This window comes from Poecile atricapillus, chromosome 3 (genome assembly GCF_030490865.1).
Source record: "Poecile atricapillus isolate bPoeAtr1 chromosome 3, bPoeAtr1.hap1, whole genome shotgun sequence".
Classification (NCBI taxonomy): domain Eukaryota; kingdom Metazoa; phylum Chordata; class Aves; order Passeriformes; family Paridae; genus Poecile; species Poecile atricapillus.
The window spans coordinates 101,763,480-101,778,721 of record NC_081251.1 but is presented as its reverse complement, the minus strand read 5'-3'; the positions used below and the strand labels follow the sequence as shown (position 1 = coordinate 101,778,721).

At 38.2% G+C, this 15,242-nt stretch overlaps 1 protein-coding gene across 2 annotated transcripts in view; it reads left to right on the top strand.

Moving 5' to 3' along the window:
- FBXO11 (F-box protein 11) overlaps window positions 1-15,242 on the top strand; it is a 70,257-nt gene that overhangs the window by 35,591 nt on the left and 19,424 nt on the right. The window contains exons 4-9 of one of the 2 annotated variants that reach the window (XM_058834192.1): window positions 4,871-5,012; window positions 6,233-6,362; window positions 7,369-7,452; window positions 7,541-7,673; window positions 12,705-12,811; window positions 12,901-13,012. In XM_058834192.1, coding sequence (XP_058690175.1) covers window positions 4,871-5,012; window positions 6,233-6,362; window positions 7,369-7,452; window positions 7,541-7,673; window positions 12,705-12,811; window positions 12,901-13,012 — 708 coding nt within the window. Of the gene's footprint in view, window positions 1-4,867; window positions 5,013-6,232; window positions 6,363-7,368; window positions 7,453-7,540; window positions 7,674-12,704; window positions 12,812-12,900; window positions 13,013-15,242 lie in introns of both variants that reach the window. The other variant, XM_058834191.1, reaches the window with a different exon arrangement.

The following is a 15,242-nucleotide window of genomic DNA, read 5'->3' as shown; positions in this document are numbered from 1 at the left end:
TGTTTTCATTGCTTCTGTGGAGGTCTGCTCTTTCCAGCTTCTCATTTTCTCTTTAGCATAGTTTTTGTCTTTTTAGATCTCTTTTCCCCCTTCATTTTATTTTCTCCCTCTTTGATAAATGCTTAATCTCAGCAGCTGTTTAGGAACCATTTAACTTCAGATATATATTCTTGAAATAGCCAGAACCAGTTGGACATAAGCGTATGTAATTTTGTATTGATTCATTTCCTGATTGTTCTCTGGAGCCTTCTGTAGAGTTGTCTCGTCACAGACTCTGTTTCTCTTGACAGTTCTTAGTTTTACTTCCATTTCATTCACTTTTTTGCTGTGTTCGTCATTGTGCTTTTAGTCTCCTCCTTTCTTTAGTGAAAATGTGTAACTTTCCAACATGAATGACACTGATTTCCAGAGGAATTCTCCATGCTTTCACTGCGCATTCCATTTGTTAGATTCTTGAGCTCATGTGGGGAAAGTACGGGAGGCTTCTCTAGCATGGAATTAACAGAGGAATTGTAAACAGTGATTTTACAATTTTACTTTTAAGATTGTGTTCAAACCACTTTGCAATGTAAGAAAGGCATGTCCTCCTCAAACCATTTTTTATTAATCTCTTTCCCACTATGGGTGACAGTTATTTTTTATTCTCCCTGTTGAGTTTCTAAGAGGTTCCTCTAAATTTGTATGACTATTGATTCTTGTGAGATTTATTTTAACACAGTCCTCTTCACCTCACAATTTTTGTTGGCATAGGTAATGATAGCTGTTGTGATTGAATTTAAGACTTTGGATTGCCATGAGTGGTTACTGTGCATTGTCATCTGAGATGTACAGGTGTTTATTTTAGAACTGTAGGCAAAATGAAGGCATGTGGGACTAAAAGTACAGGAAAATTTCTTGGTTGAAAACCATTCCTGGTTGTACAGACTCTGAGTGGAGGAAAATTCAACTAAGTTGAAAGGAAAAATGCCAGTCAACTAGAGTTTCCAACTGGAGTAGAGCCAGGAGTTGGAAAAAGGTGTATTTTAATACAGATTTCAGTTAGTTCTGCTGGGAGTGTTGCTGTTTTAAATTTCTGTTTTCACTGAACTATGGATTTGCAGTACATACTGAGACTCGAGGTTACTGGCTCACTCACTGATTGTTCTGTACACTAGGAACATGCATAAGTTTACAGAATTTACTGACTTTTTAAATTGATTTTTTTTTTCCCTATTGATTTCTTAAGATGATTTCCTAAGATACTTTCCCAAGAACAATACATGCTATGTTTCTGACATATTTCTGTTTCTTAACAAGAAAAGATTTTTACTAAATACGTCCTTATGGAGCAAAAGCTATTTGCCTCCATCTTCTCCACTAAAATGGACAAAAAAGGCAACCATATAAGACAATTTACAATTTTGGATTCTTGGCATGGCATTCTTTGTCTTTGTACAAAGAAGGGAATTCACTTTCAGGCAGCTTTCCCTGCTCTTTGTCTTGGTATTACTTTGCTAGTCCCTATCAGCTAAGTGATCAAAACTGAAACTGAATTAGCTTCATGCATATCCTGTGGAAACTGAATGACATAACTAGCTGTGTTTCTGACTTTCAGATGTGCAGTATATTAACTCTTACTAAATCATGAGTAGTTCAACTGTCAGATTACATTAGGATTGGTGATGACCTCTCACACTTCATTTTTATTTTTATTCTTGTCTGATTTTGACACTTATTTGGAAAACTGGTTGGGTTTCTTTTAATATGAGTATGCATTTTGTATATTACCTTCATGTCATCAATAGGTATGAAACTGTCAAGAGTAGGAGCATATAAATGCTTCTGATTTGGTGGCCAGACAAGCCTTTTAAAACTGTTTTGGCTCATTTTTGTAAACTGAGAGGAAGAACACATTGATTACATCCTTGCTTTGACACATTACTGAAAGACATCCAAGATGTGACGTGTGGATTTATAGAACAAAAGCATGTAGGTCTCTCTTGGATACAGAGAAGTCTTCACATTTAGAAGCAAATTACCTTTTTCAAATTATACTGGAGAATTTCACCTGGTTATCACTATATCAGTGATTTGAGTGGAGAAATCTTAAATCAATCTCTGCTTAATTTAGCAGAAGGGCAATTTAAATTAAATTGCTCACTTCTACAGGATTTTGAATAAAGCTGGGTAAGGATAGCAAACACCTGTAAAATCATCATCTTCATTTTGAAAACAGTGTCTAAGTTTCCAAGTAAATACATACAACTTGAAAAATTGCAGGGGCAAGAAGGTTAATCGAGGCTTTTAAATTTTTATTATTTTTATTTCAAGTGTTTTGACACTTTCTCAAAGTTAGTCCTTGTCGCCTGCAGTAAGGAAGCACATCTGGATTTCAATTTTAATTTTGAAATCGAGCCTAGGGAGGACAACAGGAGAGTGAACTTCGGAGCAGTGGGAAGGCACTATATCAGCAAGCTTCCTCATTCAATAAAAAATTATTCAAGGTCCTAATATAGATAAAGGAAGAAAAAACCCTGCAGGTTGTTTATGGAAGTAACTGCTTAAATTGTATGCCTTAGGGATTTGTGTGTTAAAAGGAGAAGAGAGGCCATGGAAAACTTGGGAGGATTTACTGTTTTGCATCTGCAGTATAATGTTTCAGCTTTCAGTAAGACAGTAGAAGACTACATCTAACTGGAAAGCTACCAGAAAAAGATTAATTCAGAAGCAATGTCCAATTACCCTGTGATGCATTTCAAGAGTAATTAGGACTGTAGAACGAACTGCTCCTGCCTGTTTGACACAGGGAGGACCCTTTATGTCTCTAGCAGAAAAAAACCTTTTTAAAAACCAGCATTGATAGTGCATGTAACATATTTTGGTGATGCCCAACCATGTTTCCCTTACATGCTGCTGTTAAGCTCTTCAGACTTCAGGCTCCCCAGGTGTCTCTTGAGCAGAAGGCCTTTCCAGACTACTTGCATTTCCTAAGTTTTACCAAGTTACTGGCTTCAGCCTGGCTCATAAGGTTTTGGTTTGGTTTGTTTTGGTTTTTTTTCTTGAATAAAAATAATTTTGTAATCTGCCATTAATAATGCTGTTGCAGAGGAGAACTGTCTTGGCCAACTTCTGGGCATTCATTCCTGTTTCTTCTGTTGTGTCCCATGCTAGCAATTCTGTAGCTTGCAGTGGACTACTGCAAGGAGCTGATCATAAAAAAAATCTGGAGGAGGATAGGATACTGTGGGAGCAAATAGCTGTGGCCATGTGGAATGATGGCACTTGCCACTTTGGCACAGCATAGATTTTTGTTGGTTGAAGTGGCATGTACCTATAGTTTATAGCTGTAAACTGTGATACTGCTGTGAGTTGTCAACTGCATAAATATCCCTATGGCATCTGAGATGAAATTGGTATTCGGGAATCACTAAGGGGACATTCTTATGGTGGCACAATAAGGAACAGATGCAGGGAATGTGCTGCAATCTCAGGCGTATTTCAGAATCTCTACTACCTGGTCTGGTTAGAGATGTAAGCATGACACCCTGGAAAAACAGGTGTAATCACTTCTGTCACAGTACACAGGTTCTGGTGATCTGGTCTGTAGACCCCAGTTTAAGAAGGGATAAAAAAGCCACGGTTTGGTGACTGCAGCTCCTGTCTTCTCCATCTTACAGCTGGAAATAACACATTTCTGTGTGCTGCCTTGCCCAGGGGAATCCTGGGGCTGTTTGTTTATTTTGTTTTGTTTATATGTGAAATCTCACATGGATTCTGTTTTTCAGAACGTTATTCCCTCATATTTAGTCAGTAATTTTTCTTAAGGTCACTTCAGGAAGCTTCTTGTAGTAGCCAAAATGACAGTCCTGCCGCTCCTTAGGCTTAGATGTTCTAAGACAAAAAATAATGTGAGGGGCATTACATGGATATAATTGTGCTGTGAATTTAGCAGACACAAACTTTTAATTCCTTGCATACGGATCCTCTAAACTTTAGGGAGCTGCTCTGTGTGGTTGTGCCTTTAGGATCATTGAAAGGATCCTGAAGGCATTAGCCAAACAAGTGAGCTTTGCAAGCAGAACACGCCTGCTTTGAGGATTCCTGCCCCAGGAGGGTCTGGTGAGAATGCCAACTGCAGGCAGGGCTTTCCCAAAGGAACTGTTGTGTGTGGAGTGTCCATGTGCCCATGAGCAGGGGTTTAACAAAGTGCACTCCTGTCTCCGCACAATGACATGGGAATACAACTTTCTCCAGCCTCTCTGAAGAAATGCATCTGGCAAGACTACTTCTTCTGGTTTAGATTTTTCATTTTAAAAGGAAGAACATAAATGGGAATAAGTGGAAGGAGGAGACTTGGGAATTATTGATGGCTCTTGGTTTCCTACATCCCAGATGTCCTCTTTCTCTAAAGTGTTCATCGTGGGAGAACAAGGAAGTCTTCCTAGTAGGTTTTCCAGACAGTGCCTATTTCTGATTAAATTCTTTTGTGTTTGAAAACATTTGCAGACATTTTGGCTTTGGGACTGCATTATTATTATTGTATGGATAATGTGGGTTAATTGAACTACAATGAAGCTAATATAGCATTGAGAGGCCAGCATTTCTGGAACATGCACAGTAGCCTGCTTTACATCTGCACTTGTTTGCAGAATGATTCCTCCAATAGAAAAGGTGAAATAAGAAGTTTGGAAAGAGGACTTGAAATCTGTGACTTCTGTCAGATTTTTTGCCTTTTGTTTTAGAAGAAACAAGCTTTAAAAAAAGTCTGCCTTGAGATAATTGGCATTTTAAATAGGAATCTTTCAAGTGACAAGTTGGTAATCTTTTGCAGTCAGAATTTGAGTTCACTAAGTACATCAATAACCTTTTATTGATTACTGTTTAATAGCAGCACCTGCAGAACAATATCTTCAGGAGAAGTTGCCAGATGAAGTGGTTCTAAAGATCTTCTCCTACCTGCTGGAGCAGGATCTCTGTAGAGCAGCTTGTGTGTGTAAACGCTTCAGTGAGCTGGCTAATGATCCAATTTTGTGGTAAGTGAAAAGCTATTCCTCATTATCTTGGGAAATACTAGATGTGCTGCTCAAGATGCCAGTACAATAGAAAAATTGAAGTGCTGGTTACAATTAGTTGAAGGAAAACCAGTTGTATTTTATTATGTCTGGTTTAGTTAAGCATTATTTGTTACTTATGAATGTCTGATTATGTGTATTAAACAGTAAAGCTTGATTCTCTAGTAACGTACATACTAGTTAAACAATGCCTGTTTTAAAGAAATCAGTTCCTTCAGCTGCCATTCCTTCTTCTCCCTTTAACCTTTTTCAGGCTACTCCAGAGATTGTGTTACTTCACACAGAAGGAACAAAACATTTCTTCAACTTAGATGCAAGCTTTGTCTAGTGTTACTTAAATGGGGGTTTTGTTTGAGTTTTGTTTAATGGTTGGATACTTTCCCCGTATGAGTCTGCTCTAGCCCTGGGTTATTGAGAGTTTGAATAAATGGGAACTAAATTTGTAATTTTTTATAAGGGGAAAAAAACCCAACAGATTTCTTAAGCTGCTTTGTTTTAAAAGTAAAGATTAAGACTAAAAGAAAAATAATAGAATATAACATCACAGAACTACCCCTTTTTTTCTGCCCTAAAGACAGCTTTGGGGATGCCTTGTCAGATGAATTACAACTTCTGTGATTCAGTGGCATCCTGTAAGTCTGGGCTTAATATCAGCAGGCTCAGACTGCAATTATTTGCATTCTGGCACTAATGAAAAGAAATCCAACTGCTGTGTGCTGTTTTTTTCTTTTTAAACCACTGTAATTTGTTCACTGATGAACTTTTTTAGAGTACAGTGCATCACTTGTTCTCAGTGAATGCATTTTTTCAGTCTTTTTTTGACAAGGTGGAGAAGAGGTGGTGGCACACTTGGTCTTCAGTTTTGTTATACTTCTGCTACTAGCTTTCGTAAGTGTTAAAGTAATGCTGTTGTAGTTAATGCGCAGTTTGAGTCACAAATAGTGTAACTGCTTAAGTTTATTCATGAAAACTTTTGGATTGTAAAACACATACAAATTTTTTGTCAGAAAAACACAAAAGTCAATACAACAAAAAATTTGGCTTTAAGTGGCAGGTACTGATCTTAGTCATAGTCACTGTCACCGGCAAATTCTGTTCAAAAAACCCCCAGGTTTTAGCCTTTGGCTTTATACTAAAATGGAAGAGTAATCAGAAACGCATTGATTTTCTTTTTTGCTCAGGAAAAGATTATATATGGAAGTATTTGAGTACACTCGTCCAATGATGCATCCTGAACCTGGTAAATTTTATCAGATTAATCCAGAAGAATATGAACATCCAAATCCCTGGAAAGAAAGCTTCCAGCAGCTGGTAACAGTTTTATTCATTTATATTCAAATTTATGGGTATTTATAAAAGTAAAAACACCAACTTCTGAAATCTGGCTGACAACAGTAATTATCTTGGGTTTAGACTTTAAGATCCTTGTGGTGTTGTGCAGTAGGGGGAATTCAGAAGTTATTTCCTGTTTTGAGGCACACTTCAGGAAGACAGCACATGGTAAAGTGGAATCCTTGAGTATCCAGCTCTGCTGTGTTGGGTTTTGCGTCACTGAAATTGTGTGTACAAGATTGAGTCTCAGACCATGACAATGGGAAAGATGCTGTTGTCATGTCTTACTAAACCAGTGTGTGTGCTGGTTATCAGATTCGTGTGCATCTTCCTCTGGTGAACCAAACATTTATTGGTAATATCACTTGGGCTAAACAGTGCTTTACAGCTGGCCTGACTGGAGGTAAACAAATCATCTTTAAGGAATGTGATTGTACCTCTAATCCAAAATTCCAAAGGTATTGAATGAATAGCTGGGCATGATACTAGGAAGACATAAGTAAGGCAAATAAACATTGAGTGTATCACACAATGCCATGTGTTATTGGTTAACGAATTTCTGAAGTGCATTGAGGAGAAATGCTTGACGTGGCTTCTTTGTTTAGTATTCAATCACTAGTGAAGCTATGGGAATTTCTTTTCCTCACCATATAAATGCAGTTTTTGTGGCAAGCTGCTAGAGAACCAAGAGATGGAAGTAAGTGCAATTCTTGTGGAATGTTTCAGGTGTATGAAGCTTTTTCAGTCAGTTTTGAGGCTTATGGCTGGGAGTTGGGAGTCTTGGCTTGATCATTCCCTTAGGCTCACTTTTTTTTGGTGTTGCCATTTCAGATAGTGTGCCTAGAGGTCGGTATATGTTGCTTACTTCCTGGGACAAACTGATATCAGCAAATGTCTTGTTAATTAGGGAATTAGTAGATCTCCTAGCAGTGCATTCAGGCCCACCTGTCTGTAAGCTTATAACAAGCAATCTTCCTTGTTTCAGTACAAAGGAGCACATGTAAAGCCAGGTTTTGCTGAACACTTCTACAGTAATCCTACAAGATACAAAGGAAGAGAAAATATGCTGGTATGTTTCTATAGCAGTTCTTAAAAATATTTATATACCTATATAAATGGAAATGGGCATTACTCTGAATTTGTTCCTTTCCTTCTAGTATTATGATACCATTGAGGATGCTCTTGGTGGAGTTCAAGAAGCTCATTTTGATGGACTTATCTTTGTTCACTCTGGTATATATACTGATGAATGGATATATATAGAATCTCCAATCACCATGATTGGTGCAGGTATGTAAACTGGGAACATCACTGTCTCAAACTTGTGTTAATTGCCACCTTAATTACCATGATACGCAGGTATATTAAATATCCAATATAAATGCCCATATTTCTTCATCTGCCTAGCAAATAAGTGTTTTTTGTACAAGTGTTACTAACTCAGAAGTAGCTGAAATGCTGTTGTCTGCTTGCTAGTTCTCAGAATAACTTAATTTATCTTGTTATTTCATTAAAAGAAAAAAAAAAACGGAATCTGCCAGAAAGCTTATTCAGTTATAGGACTGCATTTGAAATTTTTACATTCATACATACATATATATATAAAACCCAGCTCCAGAGTAGAATCCAGCAGCGGGAACAAGCCCAAATTAGTATGTGTCCCATTTTCTTCAGTATCATAATTCCATCTTGAGGAAGGAAATGAGAGCATCCAGCAGAGAGATTCTGAGACTGGAGGTTCTTCCTCTGTTCTCTGCCAACTGTTCCTCTGAACTGGAACCTTTATGGAGAAGGAAATAAGACTTGGAGAATAGGAAAGGTTTAGGAAGTTAATATCATATACCAAGCTGCAAATTGTGGTACTTGTGGAGCTGCTTGCTTTTCCTGTAACTACTAGGAGCATGCTAATTCCCAGTATTCCTACCAGCATGACAACGGGTAGGAATTCAGTATTACTGTCTGGTAGAGATTTTGGTTAAGGGGTCTCATATCTCTTGCTCCTGTGGTGAACCAGAAGTGAATTACCTGCTGTTTGTGTTTTCTGAGAAGCTGTCTCTCTGGGTGGGTTTGGTTTACTGGGTTGTGGGTATTATTGAGGGTGGTAGGTTTGGGGTTTTTGTTTGTTTGTAAAGGGAGCAGGGGGTTTGTTTGTTTTGATGGGTGTGTTTTGTATGTATATGTTATTTGTTTTGCAAAGTCTCTCTTTCCGGGTATTTATCTGTTCTCCATACCAACTGTTTTGTTCTTGAGTGAGACTGTTCTGGCACTCCTTGCCTGGGTTTTGCAGCCTTGGCAGGGAGAATGGTTTTGAGCAATGCAGTCAGATTGTTCCTGTGTTACTCTGAAAAATTGTCCCCACAGATCCGCAAGATGTGGCTGTGTTAGTATGTGAGTTTGTCAGTTTGTGACTACATTTCTGGAGCTAACATTCTGAACATACCCTCTTACAGTGCTTTGGTCTGTGTTGTGGAGAGCTTTTGCAGCACAAACTGGATTCCTTTTGGATGAGACTAATTCAAGAGACATGTTCCTGGAACACTTTTACTGCCCTTCAGTAGCCAGTGTGTGTTCAGTCAGAGGGATCTGGCAAGGTCTAGTGCAAAGTCAGTCTGTCCTCCCCTCCCTGTCCTGCAGCATGTGCTGGGGGTGGCTGTTCCTCAGCACTGGTTCCCTCTGTGGTACCACTCCTGTATTAGTGCTTGCTAATGGAGATTTGGCCACAGACAAAAAACTCTGAACTTCTGTTTCACAGAAGAGAGTATGACAGTACAGAGAGGGCAGGTCATATTCATGAAGTGTTTAAAATCCAGAGAAACTGGATTAGCACTGTCCTAAGATACAAAATCTCTTAGTCGCTTCATGACACTTGAAATGAAATCATTGATATCTGGGTAATCTTCTGTGTGTTCTCTGTCTCTTTTTAAGTTTTGAAAAGCCAAACTTTTCTGCTTTCCCTTCCTCTGGAATTAACCTAAGTTTTTCAGAAAAACAGTTATCTTAAGTACAGACCTTTAAAAGCCAGGGATCTTTATTGTGTATTTTTGTAATAGAATAGCTGTCTTGGGGAGCAAAACCTCCAAGAGGAATCCAGCAATGCTAGATGTATTTATATTTCAGTTTTTGGCACTGCTGACTTCACTTCCTCAGACTTTCTCCACTGAATGGTGAGTGACATTGTAGAGAGAGTCAATTTTCATTTGACTGGAAAAGAAAACAAATTAAAGTGAACCACTAAGCCTTGGAGAACTACCTCTTCTCTGTTCAGTCTGGCATGCTTTTCAGAATGGTAGGATTAAGGCAGCACCAAATCTCTCTGCATTTCTACTCAAATTTCTTTAATAGTTTATTCTTCTGGCTTCAGAAGAAACACAACATTATTAGAAAGGCAGCTTAACATACCTTGAGCTTGCAAGAAGCTTCTGCTTGGTCACATAAACAAAATGTTCTTACTGCTCTTACAGAATAATGCCTGGTGTTCTGAGATTTTTGTTCTGTTTAATTTTGGGGTTATTTCTTCCCCTAAATCTGAGGGAAGGAGTTGGTTCAGAAGGAAGACTTTGGAAGTATTACTAGTACTGTGGCATATCTGAATTGCTAAGAAAGAGGCAAGAGGAGAGGTTCTATAAGGAAACTGTTGCATCTGGTTCAGCAAACAGAAATACCTTTGAATTTTTAAAAAGAATTCTATTTTCCAGGTTTGGAGAAGGGGGTGTGTTTGCTGCAGGAGTAGGAGCCTTCCATGGAATGCTCATCTCACTCAAGACACAAAATCTCCCAGTTGCTGAGTTTCAGCAGTTGTACAGACATGTTGTGGAAATCTTGACTGAATGTGTATTTTCAGAGCTACAGCTTTCATTTTTTCCCTTTATTTTCCACTTGACTTAAATAAGGTGAAAGTAAGTGAAAATGGATTATCAAAAGATCCTTCAGTCAAGAAAAAAAGAATTAGTAAAACCAGTAAGAATGTTTATTGGCATTTTAAGGGTGGAAAAATCTAAAATGTAAGAAAACTATTATAATTGGATATTTTTTTACTTTAGAGTGCAAGAGTAGTTTCACATGCCTGAGTTCTTCAAATACTCATTCTGCATCTTTGAATTGAAAGCTTTATTTTGGACTGGTTTAGACCTTTGTGGTTTACATCTTGTAGACTGTAAGATCTAAAAGAGTATCTGGTTTTTGCTTCGTACAATTGGGCAGGTTAGTTCACAGTTCCTGCAGAAGGTAGTGATTTTTTTGTCTTCTAATGCAGGGAAAAGTGAAATTGTTTTACTCCTTATGATAAATTAAATAATTCTGAGGCAATATCCAGTTAATTCATATTTCTTTAGACAGTCCCTTACTATAGGCTTTCTGTTCATTATTTCTAAATGGTCTATCCAGGTCCTTAAGCAGAGCATGAATTCTGATCCTGGGGAACATGACTCCCTTAGGTTCCAGCAAACTGACTTCTTGGGAGCTGTGTTTTGCTTGATTACAAAAGTAGTGGCCCTTTTCTTCCATTCCCAATTCTAATACTGATTTCTTTATTATAAAATGGTCTAAGCCAACAGCTGAAATAGAGATATTTCTCTGAATGATGGTTTTGCGAAGATTCACTAGAATGTTGCAGAGAATTTCATTGGTGCATTTGGAATGAAACTAATGCCTAAGGAAGTCTTCACTATTTTCCTAGGGAGATCTAAGTGCAGTGATCTTCCTAACAAGCATGTTCCATAATGGGTATTCTGGGACCTTCCCAACTCAGAAGTTACTACTTGTTTAGGAACTCTTGTGATGAGAGGAAGGTGTCCGTAGAGAACGTGATCCAAGTGCTGTACAAACAATTCCATAAATCTCTGTTTAATAGTGTTCAGTGAAGTGCAGTTTTTCTGTGCCACCCTGAAAGTTCTGATACTGATTTATGGCTCTCCTATCCTCCTAGGGGCTCCGTTTATTTCCTGGTTTGGTTCACCTGCAGTACTGTGGTGCTGTTCCTTTTCATGTGCTGAAACACATGGTTTATGCCACTGCATTTGCTCCATGGTGAATATATAGAAATGTTCCCAAACCACAGAAATCTGTTTCATGTGATGACACAACTCCTCATCAAAGCCTCTTTTAGTTGTTATCTAGTACTAAGTGAGTAGTGGTGTAGAGGAGAGCCAGACTACCTTAAAATATTTGCAGCTCTGCAGTAATGAAAGCAGAGATTGGACTTTTAGATAGTGAGAACAAGCGGGATAATAATGTAAAGTGTTGCTTCATTCTGACTGACACCTTTCTGCCAGAGTGATAAAGAACAGGACACACCGCTTGTCTGTACTAATGTCAACAGACAACAGAAAAGGTTGTGCTCATGAGGAATCCTGTGCGTAGGCTTTTCAATAAAATACAGAATTTAGGAGAAATATCTGCTCATGTTTGTGTTGAGTTGGGAACAGTTTAAAATGCTATCACAGATAAGTTATCTGCTGTAGTATGTGAAACTTCCACCTTTGTATTTGGTGTGTTGAGGGAAGGCTGCTTCTGGCTTGCATGTTTAATGCGCAGGTTTGAATCAGACAAATGATCTTGCTTGTGAATGAGCGTCATTGAATTTATTCGAGTGGTTGACTAAGGTTAACTGGTGCTCCCTCTGCTGGCTTCTGCGGTCCCAAGGTAAACATCACCTGCGTTTGGATTAAGGGTAAAAAAATCCAGCCTAGCCTCCCTGGTAACAGGGGAAATCAAATGACACATTATGGCATTTTGCAAGTGAACCACTTTGTAACCTTCTGTAACTACTACCAGTAGTATAGTTCAATCTAATTCAGTAAGATTTGGGGTTTTTTTCATAAAGAATAATGAGGATACCAATTCAAAACTCTGAATCTGACATTTGAGAAGTGTGGGGAGGTCACTTGTAGGTCATGAGCAGATTAGTAAATAGTGCTTCATGTCAGTGATGGAATGTATGTTTTTAGCATCAATAAAAGGGTTTGGAATACCAGAAGAAATTGTACTTGGAACAGAGCTAAACTGACTTTAGCCTGGTAGCCATGTTTAAGCTGTTGTTCAGTTCATTGTAAGTAGTGGTAAAAAACTAGCTTTGTAAAAGAGGAGGTTTTTTTCTCACAAGTACTAGATATTACTAAATTGGTGCCAGATTGTCTTAGTTAAAGACTAGTTTCTTCATTGTCTTTGAAACTTCCTTTTTTAAGATCCTTTTGACAGGAAGATTATTTATGTGCCAACAGTAGTGTTAATTTTCCTTTGCTGCTTTGAACAGAATTCTGTAAGTATTTTGAGGATTTTTTTTCAATGGCATAAACTAAGATCTCCTAATTGCTTTCTTTGCAGCACCTGGAAAAGTAGCAGATAAAGTTATAATAGAAAACACTAGAGATTCCACCTTCGTTTTTATGGAGGGTTCTGAAGATGCCTATGTTGGATATATGACAATCAGGGTAAGACTCTCACCCTTAAGCAGATCTTACAAAAAACTTATTTTAATGCCTGAGCAGTTAAATACAACATTTGTTTTCTTCCTTTTCAGTTCAACCCTGATGACAAATCTGCTCAGCACCACAATGCACACCACTGCTTAGAGATTACCGTGAACTGCAGTCCAATTATAGATCACTGTATTATTCGAAGTACTTGCACAGGTTAGTGGGCTTTTTATTGTTTGAAGAAGCACAACAAATTGAGCATGATTACTATTGGCATATTTTTATTTTTTGATGCAGGTATTCAATACAGGTCTGCAAGCCTTAATTGCCTTGGAGCATCACTATTAGAGTGACTTCTTTGTGTCCAAAACCTCTGTGATAATGTGTACTTGGTGTTCTGTTAGAATCTGTTTGGACTCTTCGGGCAGTTGGTTTGAAATTGAGAAGTGACAGTTAAATAAACATGCCTGGGTTTGGTGTAGAGTTGTAGCCAGCAGGATGGGGCAGTTGAAGGGGTTACACATGGGACTTGTTCATTTGGTTTGTTGTGATATTCAGTGTTGGGATTGATGCCATTAAACAGTCACATGATGTAACTGCTAAGCTCAGCTCACTTCTGAGTGGAATGATTTGACATATTCAGGGGATGAGTAGTAGCTTTACAGGCAGAAGCCTTGAAAGACTCATTTCACAAGAGACAATGAGGAATTTACACCACCTGATTTGGGAAAAATCAGTAGTCTAGGTAGTGTGGAAAGAAGGGGTCGGTGTCTGGAAGTGAGAAGCTGGATGGCAGTTTAGTCACTGGCAGGAAGACATGACAGTTTGGAATCACTAGACACAAGACATGGCAACTTGAACATCTTTGAGCACAGACAGATGAAGTGGAGTGTCAGAAAGAAGAGGTTCAGGAAGATTAAAATAGTGAGTCTTCGTGTGGAAATGGCCATATGAACTTCCCAAAGGTCAGCTAGGGAGAGGGAGTGGATCTGTGCAGCAGGCTGTGCATGGGGGTTGCTCAGCTCAACATAAAGGCAAGGAAAAAGAACAAAGGTTTTCCAACTATATATAAAAAATACATTTTTCTGGTACTGCCTGTGAAGAGTACTGCAGGGAACCATGATGAGAATGGTGGAAGGATTCCTGGTGGGTGCCTTCTAGAGGAAGATGTGCTTTCTTGAAGGTTTTGGGCTATTAAACCACTGCATTTGGTCAAGGCAGTTCTATGCTTTGCAGCTCTGTGCTTTGCATCACGATCTCTTTTATTTGAGACACATCAGCGAATACTTGGAAGTGTTAAAAATGACAAAAGAGGAGCAAAGGACAGTGAGCTGCTCAAATATATACAAAGAATAGGTGTTTTGGAACATATCATATACCAATATTGGGGACCCTGACAGCCCGTGAGAGGAATTAGATAAGACCTCATTCAGCTTGATTATTAAAACAGTTTGAAGAGCTGCATGACTTCATTTTGAAGCATGCTTATAGATAAGCTACTAGATCCTGATATTTTTGTGCAAGTTGTTTATGAAAATTTAGTTTTGTTAATTTTTTATGACCAGTTTCCACTTCTGAGAATGTTGAAGTTTTGCTTCCTCCAAGACTCTGGATTTCTGAATGTTTACTGTATTGAATTGTTGCTTCTCTTCTCCAAAACTAAAATTTCTGGTCAGTTTTGGAGGCTATATGTAGGCTCTACTGTCATCACTTTAACTACCAAGTTTTACTGGCTTTTTAATCCTACCAAGCCTTGCTATTACCTGCTCAGGAAGTCCTGAGTTTGTGCATAAAGGGAGGAAGAATGGCAGTCTGCCAGAAAAGGCATTTACTGTTTCCAGATAATTGACATCTCTGAAGTACTGTGACCATAGGCATTCAAAACCTCTTTCCTAAAAAATGCTTGATACCTTTTCTGTAGATGTCCAAGTTGTATTAAAGAGTATTTCTACATTATGTCATATGTAAAGTTCTTAATGTATGTCATGTATAAAGATGGGAGGTGTATAGGTGCAAGTGAATTTAGCTGGAGGTTCCTGCTGCCAATCCAAAGCATCTTTTGAAATATTTTCAAATAAAGTTTAAATTGCAAGATCCTGAGTCTAGAGGTTCTGTTGCATCCATTGTCGAAGAAATCTCTGTAAGTCCTCACCTCAATGGATAATCATTGCCATCAATGGATGGCAATGATCCTTTTTTTCCAAATTTTAATATTGCTAAAGTGTGTGCAATCATTATATTCTAAGTAAACAAAATAAAGCTTAAACCAGTAGTACATGTGCTTTGTACTCCAAAAGGACCAATTTCAAACAATCAATACTTAAGTCCAGTGAAATGAGTCAGAATAAAGATTGCTTTCATTTAAATAAGCAAAATGTGATAGAGGTACGCTATTAGAACATCACACTGGGCTTCAAAAATCCATAGCTCCTCAGTTTCACAAAAA